General features: G+C 46.7%; 1 protein-coding gene across 1 annotated transcript in view; it reads left to right on the top strand.

Moving 5' to 3' along the window:
* Positions 1–8,542: 8,542 nt before the first annotated feature.
* SMAD6 (SMAD family member 6) overlaps positions 8,543–8,681 on the top strand; it is a 1,638-nt gene continuing 1,499 nt past the window's right edge. The window contains exon 1 of the mRNA XM_029086368.1: positions 8,543–8,579. Coding sequence (XP_028942201.1) covers positions 8,543–8,579 — 37 coding nt within the window. The remainder of the gene's footprint in view (positions 8,580–8,681) is intronic.

The raw sequence follows: 8,681 nt of genomic DNA, 5'->3' as shown, positions 1-8,681 counted from the left end.
GGTTAATACAAATAGAAAAGTGCAGCTGGAGCCACAGACTGCTTCATTTCCCATGTCCTGTGCAAGCTCTTAAAGCCCAAAGTTGCCAGCTTTGCTGGTGTTTTTGGGGAGCAGGTTTTGCATGACCAGCTTGGGACATCTGAAGGTGGCTTCCTGTAGAGGAACCTCTGAGCATTCACCTTCTGGAAACAGCACATTTTGAGTCTTCCTGGCAGGAGCTCGAGCATCTTCAGCAGCATCTCTGCAGCCACCTCGGTGATGTTCTCACCAACCCAGCATCTGACTTCCCAAAACAACTCCCATCACCTCACCCTGGTAGCAACCCCTTCATTTAATTCCAGTGCTGGTGACAGCCTGAGTCTCGCATTTCTGGACCATCACCTCGATTCCCAGGCTCAGCCAGCACCCAACATCCTCTGCCCAAGAGGTGTGTTGGAGGTGGAAAGTTACTCCTGTTTCTCATCACAAGGACCTACTAATTAGTTTCTGCTTTTAAAATGCTTTGAAGTGCTCAACCGAAACTCCTTTACGAGCAAAAACTATTATTATTTATTTATACCATTTTCCAGAGTCTCTCCTCCGCCACGAGATGCTCTGATTTACCACAGCTCTGTCATTGAGCAGATTATTTCCCTCCCCGAGGGCATCAGTCGGGATTTCTAAGAGCACCTAAAATTGCTCTGCAAAGCCAAAACAGCTTCGAAAAGGAGAAGAAAACTCAGGAGGTCCCACAGGATTTGGCTGACCCAACTTCTGCCCACCAGCCCAGCCCAGGTCGGATGTGGTTGGCATAGCTGGGATTCCACAGCTCTGTCATTGAGCAGATTATTTCCCTCCCCGAGGGCATCAGTCGGGATTTCTAAGAGCACCTAAAATTGCTCTGCAAAGCCAAAACAGCTTCGAAAAGGAGAAGAAAACTCAGGAGGTCCCACAGGATTTGGCTGACCCAACTTCTGCCCACCAGCCCAGCCCAGGTCGGATGTGGTTGGCATAGCTGGGATTGCAGCAGGCGGCCCCCGGATTAATTAATAGCAAGGGCTGGCGCGGGGCCAGGCGGGAGCGGCGCGGGGAAGGGAGCGTTGGACCTTGCGGTGGCGGCTAAAAGGGAAATCTGCCGTCGGATGATTTATGGGGTGATTTCTCCCAGATTCTCTGTTATTTTCAGGCTCTGGAAAACAAAAGAGATTGCATACGTGGTTGTTTGGAGGAGCTGAACACATGCAAGTTCTCAACCTAAAAATAAAGTTTAAAAAATAAATTTAAAAGGTGGGGTTTTTTTTTCTTCCCATTTTTTTGTCCCAACATTTCCCCACCCTCACAGGGCACTCGGGGAACGAGCCTTCCTCCTTCGCAGTCGGTGCCTTGCCCAGCTGGCAGCAGAGCAAAAAGCCAACCCCAACTAGACGATGCTCAGCAGATTTTCATTGAACCTCCTGATTTTACAGAAAATCAGTTAGTGGTGACCTCCCCCCCATCCTATCCCCTGTATCTTTTCACCAACTCATTTCTTTCCCCATTTTTTTCCGCTGGTGGGGGCACTCACAGCCCTGGGGCAGGCAGTGGGGATGCTGCAGGTGCTCATGGATTTGCCGAGCACAACGCCGGGATTTTGCCGAACTTGGACTTCCCCAGGGCTGGATTCCAACAGTGGAGAAATCTCAGCCAAATTCTGGTTGATGACAGGTCTGGTGCTTTCATAATTGGCAACCGACGTAGGTGATTACGTTTTGGGCTCCTTTTGAAGATGTATTTACATTGTGGGGTTCACTTTTACGTGCACAGCCCCAGGAACTTCAAAACCATGAATATGCCTGCAAAAGCTGTGAGCAAGGGAAGCTGAGATGATATGGAGACTGTTTGACTCAAAAAAACCCAAGGAAGAGTTTGGTCAAAAAAAAAAAAAAAAGGAGAAAAAAATCAACCTAAATCTCTGAAAACATTGGCCTTTAGAAGTAACACATAAAAATGTCAGTGAAAAATACCTGACTTGGGCTTTTCCAGATTTTTTTGCTTTTTAGGACTTTTCACCCTTGGCTGAAAAGACCTTTGTAAACCATGCAGGGGAGCTGGGGGGAAAAAAAAAAACCAAAACCCTGCTAAAATACCTTAAAATCATGTTCTGGACTGTGTATTTAATAGCTAGAGGAGGTACATTAGACCTGCTAAAAATACCTTAAAATCATGGTTTGGACTCTATTTAACAACCAGACAAAGTGCATTAGAAACAAACTCCTTGTATTTAGCTTAAAAAATAAGCTCACTGCTGCTGGCTTACAAATTTCCAGGCAGAACTAAACATGGCATGTGTTTTGCTTTGAAGGATAGAAAAAAAAATTAGCATGAGCTGATGATTTTGCAGAGTGGTTTCTTTTATGCAGAGAAAATTTTCATCCTAATTCTTGGCATTGGCTCCTGTCCTGTGTTGCTTTTGTTTCTTGGGCTGCCATGGAAATGTCCCCCTTTCCCCCCCAGGCCTCTCCACGTGCCTCTTCCACCAGCTCTGTTACCCATCAGACTCTTTTTTTTTTGAACTAATTTAATTAATTAACCCAGCGCAAGTGTTCTTCTGAGTTAATCATCTACTGGGTTAACGAATTAAATCGGCTCATGGAAGGAGACTGGGGAAGAACCAGAGCTCTGCTCCAAGGTAAAGGCTGGAGGTGAAGGAGGAGGAAGATGCCTCCAACGTGAGGAACATACCAGGAGCCGTGCTGGGGTTGGAGGAGTCAGGACCTTTTTGGCCACAACAGTGGTGTCACTAGATTAATTGCAATATGAAATCACACTCTTATTTTATAATTGAGGCATGAGCTGGACTGAATCTTTACATCTCTCTCAGCAGAGCAAACCAGCAGCTTGGGATGTTGTTTGATGTTCTGCAGCATGGGGAAGGACTAGACAGCTGTCCCTATGGCTTGACCTCGGTCATCACCTGGGGAGCTGCTGACAGCTTTTCAGGGCCTCTGTGAATCGGAGCAAGTTTATCTTGGTCAAAACAGAGACATTAAAGGATCCTCAGTTCATTCTGAGCCTTAAGGAAAAGGTCTAGGAAGAGCCTAGGGTTGTCCAACCTCCTGCTTGTGCCCAACGGTCATCTCCTTGCATAAGGCCATTGTCCTGCTGTAACACACAGCTTCTTGCTTCATTGGAGAAACCAAGAAGTAATCAGAAAAGGAGACTAAGCTGTCCTTGTCCTCATCAGGACTTTCCCTGGGGAACAGCATGGAGAACCTCTTGCTGGCCTCCACAGCTCCAGTGTCCCCAGGGCCACCACAGGACCCCAGCCCAGGTCCTGCCCGGCCTCCTGCATTCGTTTGCTGCTGGGCTTGGGTTGTTGCCTTAAATATTTATGGTGGAGCCAATGTTGGAGCACTCCCATGGACTGACAGAGCAGCTGCTGGCCAAGACGCGGCTCACCAACGGCTGCAGCTCCTCCAAGGGTGGGAAGGTGCCTTCAGAGTCCCACCCCACCGCTCTCAATGAGGATGGACAGACAGATGGTGACCAGTTTGGGGCCCTGTGTCCCCAAGGCATCTGTCCGTGGGAGCCCCGTGCTGGGGGTGACACTGAGGTTCTCCCCCCACCCCGAACAGGCAGGGTCTCGTGCGAGGAGGGGTGGTTGCAGCACGGGGGCTCTCGGGGGCTGCAGTGATGCATTCCAGCTGAGACTTGTAAGGCAGAGGTATTTTAAGTATATTGGCTGAAGGAAAATGGTTCTGAGCTTTCTGGGGCAGATTGACAATTAATTTTTTATTTTTTTTTTCAGGGTCATAAAAATTCCATTTCTGCTGTGGAAAGTTTTAACCCTTTCCTTACCCTGGAGCTTGTTTCTAAGGGTATTAATGGGGGGATTATTTTAACTGATGGCTCCCCAGTGAAGTGTTAAAAAACGATTTTGGGGAAATTTGTGTGTTCTTTGTGCCAGGCTTTTTATCTGGACCTTGTTCGCAGTGACCTGTGTGTGGTTATAACCATCTTGCTTCCATGCTCCTACGTGTTAGGTAGGGTAACCATGCTTCTGTGCTGTGGCAGAGAGGAGAAAAAAGACTGAGCATGTATCTAATAGTCTAAAGAATAAAACTGAACAAAGACCTTGGCCATTGAGACAGGATGTAACTGAGCCCCGAGACACAGGGGTGCTGGAGGGTGGGACATGAAAACGGGGTATGGGTTGAGTCGTGGGCACACTTTTGGATATCCCACTTCATCTCTTCAGGTGCCCAGATGTGTGTTCCAGTCCCTCAGTCACATTAGGAGCATGCAGTGATTTTTTTCTTTTTCTTCTTCCTTTTTTTTTTTTTCTTTTTTTCTTATTTTTTCTTTTTTCTTTTTTTCTTTTTTTTTCTTTTTTTGTCTTTCTCTTTCTTTTTCTTTTTTTTTCTTCCTTTTTTTTTCTTTTTTAATGTGCATGGTCTTCCCTGTGGGCGCCTCTTCAATTGTGTTTTGAAAACCCATGAACATGGTTGGGGGTGAGGTGGGGAAAAGGGGGGGGGCTGGCATCACCCATACCTCATGGGGAGCTCGGCTTGGAAAAACAACACGGCACCGCTTGTGACTTGTTTCATCAGGATTCCGTGCAAAAATGGGAATATTCCTCAAAGCACTGCAGCAAACTTCCCTTCTCACCCCTGTTTATTACACAGCAAGATCTTACTTGCAGCCATATATTGTGGGGGCCGTTTGACCTGCTGAGGGGAGGTTTGGTGGCTTCAGAAGAGCCGAAGCATGAATCAAGAAACATTTTAATCGTGTGTTTTGCGATCTGCCCATGTTTTCCATCCTGCTTTTAAGTGTGACATCAAGCAGTGGGGACTGTGCAGCATTTTGTTTTGGGGGAAAAAAAAAAAAAAGAAGCATTTTTCTTTGTTTCTTTGCTCTTTTCACGCACTGCTTTGAACTTCACTGGCATAAAGCGCTGTCAAATCTCAAATAATCTAAAACCTTCAGTTATTTTCTTTACCTCCACACTCTGCGGGGAGCGAAAGCAGCGGCGCTGCTAATGCCACGAGGATTTACAGTATTTGCTCTTTGCATTTATTCCCATGCCCGGATTCTTTCTGCCTGAACCACGCAAGACTCTTCAACTTCTGGTTTTGATTCTCCCCTCTTGTTTCCTATCTTGTTTTTTTTATCTTAAATCGTTTGAATTTCCTTTTGGATGTGTCTGGTGCAGCAGAGGAAACAGCAACTCAGAGGAACGAGTAAACAAGAGCCAGAGTTTCAGCCCGTCCATCTGATCGATAAAGGTGGCTTTGATGGAAGAGATAGCCCTGACGCCAGCCGAAATGGAGCTGTTAGAAGTTGGAGCTGCCTACAATGATAGTTGTAAAAAAAATGTGGTGTATACCATCGAGGGTATGCAGGACTCAAATATTTTTCTTTCTTCAAAAAGAAAGCTAACAAGCATGCCTCTGTTCCAGCAGAAAGAGGGTAAAAAAAAAAAAGAGGGGGAAAAAAATAAAAAAAAAAGGATTTTCTTGTCTGTGCATAAAGGGCAGCGTGGAAAAAGAGGAGGAAAAAAATGGGATATTTATTTAAAAAGTCGAGGAGATGGTTTTCTGCCGGCCGCCCCTGCTGTCTGCTGAGTGGAAGTGGCTAATAGCTGGAGGAGAAACTAATACTTGGCAGGGGATAAGACAGAGCGCAGGCCCCCTCGGATCAGGGGCTGGCTGAAGTGCTCGCTGGCTGTCAGGGCGGCGAGATGAGTTCATCTGCTCAGGATTCGGTTGAGTGCATGGGGAGATAAAAGAAGGCAAAGAAACCCACGGCAGCACGGGGAACGAGGCAGCCAGCGATGGATGGGGCTGGGGGAGAAGAAGGACCCTGCTGAAAACTTCCCGAGTGCTTGAAACTTTTCAGATGAACCTTTTAACCGTCTCCTTTCGGGGTGTTTGGTTGGCCTGTGGGCCATGGGCAGGTTGCTTTTGCAGCTGGTGCGTGGTTTTTAAAGCCTTTCTTCACCCCCAGGTCAGAAGAAGTGGGGTAGAAAGGAAACATTTTAGTTTCTTGATGTACTTGAGTTACCTGAAACTCATGTCCTCACCTGTTTGAAGGAGCACAGGACATCTCCAGGGGTGCTTTGAGCTGGTAGAGCAGTCACTGCCAGGCAGGAGCTATGATGGGGTGACAGAGATGACAAGCATGTTGGCAAGGTGGATTGCACCCCCCCGAGATGCCTACATGTATGGATGGGCTGAAGCTCATGCCATAAATTGCATGGAAATTATATTAATAAGGCTATTTCAGATGGGTGAAAGCAGGGGGTGTAAGAAAACCCCAGCCTTCCCCTGTTTTCAGCGTGTGTGTACATGGATTTTGCCAAAATACCCCAGTTCCTGGAAAGCAGAGGTGGCACCAGGGATGGTGGCACCTACAGAGAGATGTTCTTGGAGAAGAGACACACTGGTTTCCACCTGCTTTGCTTTCCCCCGCTGGGTATGTTAATTCACAGTAAACCATGGTAAATATTTAAATGTTTATTGATGATGGTTCCTCTGATTAATTCAGCTGATGAGGAAATTTGAGTTTTGAAGTTGTCCCATTCGTAGTCTCCAAGGGAAATGCTGGGACTGAGTGGTAGTTCCTAAAAAAAATGTAGTGACCAAACTAACTGACCTAATGGGCATGGAGGGCTTTGTGGAGCTTGGGAGGTTAAACAGATGCAGAGCTTGGTAATTGCTACCAGCCTCCAGGCCCAGCAGATAAAAAACCTCTGAGCTTATCTGTAGCCCCCCAGCATCACTGGAGTGGGACAGCAGCGAAATTTAACATTTCAGAAGAGCTTTGGAAAGGTACTGAGGGCATCTCAACTGTATGATGTCCCAGGGGGGAAAAGGTGACTGTGGAAACTGGATGCTGTGGTAGATGTACCTGCAGATATGAAGCTAAATTGCTCAGAACCTCTTCTTTCTGCTTTTGTGTCATTTATGAACTACATCTCGTTTCACTTCTTAAAAGAAAATCTGAAACTATTTGCCATAGTGAATTTTAAAGAGCAGGATGTGCTGATGGTCTGCATGGTAGAAGAGCAAGGGATGATGTCAGAGAAGGTCAAGAGATTTTCATCCATGCCAAGCTGTTCATTTCAGGGGTTTCTACAGATGTAGCTAAGGGTGGTCTTGCTTCAGTAACGTTCAGTTAGGTAAGACTGTTTGGGTCAGATTTGTGTTCATACCATAAACTTGGTTAATACCATTTTTGCAACTGCTGCAGAAACACTGCAAAGAGGTTCTGAAACTTTTTATCACTGATTTCATTAAAATTTCTGTTCTTGGTGGAGATCTTAGTGCATCATGTAGGCTCTAGGCAGCTGGAAGGGTTTCTAACCCAGAATTACATTTGAATCTTTTCTTCCTTCTCTAAAACTTCATGTTTGCATGGCTGGTGCTTTTCAAGGCATCATGAGATACTTCAGGAAGAGTCGAGTCCAGTTGTCAGTATTTAATGATGTGCTTGAGTACAACATATCCATCATGCGCTTGTCAGTGAAGTCATTACCCTTTTGGAGCACGTTGGGTTGGTTGTTTAACTCCTGGCAATCCGGACATGGGAGGGTCATTTGAGATGGCAAGGGAAATACAGTTATTGGCCAAAGAGTAAATGGGAAAAAACCTTTGGTTTTGCTGATTTTTGTCGCTAGCAGAGTGCAGCAGTAGGATGAGCTTATTACAGAGTGACTCTAAGTGGTTTCCACAGGGGATGGCTCAGGAGCATGGAGACAGAGACCCATCATTGTCACTGGTACATGGTGGAGTGTCCCACCTCGCTGCAATGGCTGTGGCTGGGGGACAGGATCTGGTCCTTGGGGGAAAGAAACCCAAGTTTGGCTCATCTGGCTCTGGGATGCTGCTGTTGCTCTGACCAAAGGTCTTCACCCATTTCCCTGTGGGTACAGAGCCACTAACTGAATTTAAGGGGCACATCTCACCCAGTTGTGTTCAGCAAAGCTTTTCCTGTGTCTTCAGGAGACCCAGGACATCACCTCCAGTATTAGGGGGTACGAAGCTGTTGGCTCACCCCTCCATAGGGGATTGGCATAAATGCAGGGAAATTATGTTTCTTTTCCCAGTGGCATTGAAGTGTCTGGTTGCTGCAGGGTTTCCTTCCCAGTCCTGGATAAAATGCACATCAAACTGAAAAGGGGCTGTTGGTGGCTGTGCTGGGTCCTAAAAATTATTTAAACAGATGATGAGGGAGAAAGGAGCCAATGTGGCATTTTTGGGGTGGTTTAGACCTGTGATAGGTGGAGGGGTCAATGCAAGACGATGGCATCCCGCCATCCTCGCTACCTCTCAGCTTTCCCAGTTACCCCCCACTTCCTCCCATCTCCCTCCCCTTAAATTTGTATAGTTACAACTCAAGTTAAACTCTAACAAAGCAGCTTAATTCAAAGATCATTAATGGGGAGGAGAACCCGTTCCCCTCCGGGGTAATTTGAGCCTGAAAAGAAACAGGGCTGTAAGGGTTGCGCTTGAAATCCGGTGTGTCAATAGAGTCTCTGAAGCACAATAATGGCATCACCCCGCGTGCGAGTTAATCGGACATGATGGCACGAAAGCAGAGGGGTCAGCAGGCCGTGGGTGCGTGATAGATTGTCAGGGAGCTTAATGCCGGGCACGGAGCAGGACTGGCTCGAAGCAGAGCTCCTTGCTTGAAATCCCAGGCTGATTTTCTGTTAACTG

This window comes from Antrostomus carolinensis, unplaced genomic scaffold (assembly GCF_000700745.2).
Source record: "Antrostomus carolinensis isolate BGI_N321 unplaced genomic scaffold, ASM70074v2 scaffold14738, whole genome shotgun sequence".
Taxonomy (NCBI): domain Eukaryota; kingdom Metazoa; phylum Chordata; class Aves; order Caprimulgiformes; family Caprimulgidae; genus Antrostomus; species Antrostomus carolinensis.
The sequence above is the reverse complement of the archived record's forward strand: the minus strand, read 5'-3'. Positions and strand labels throughout refer to the sequence as shown.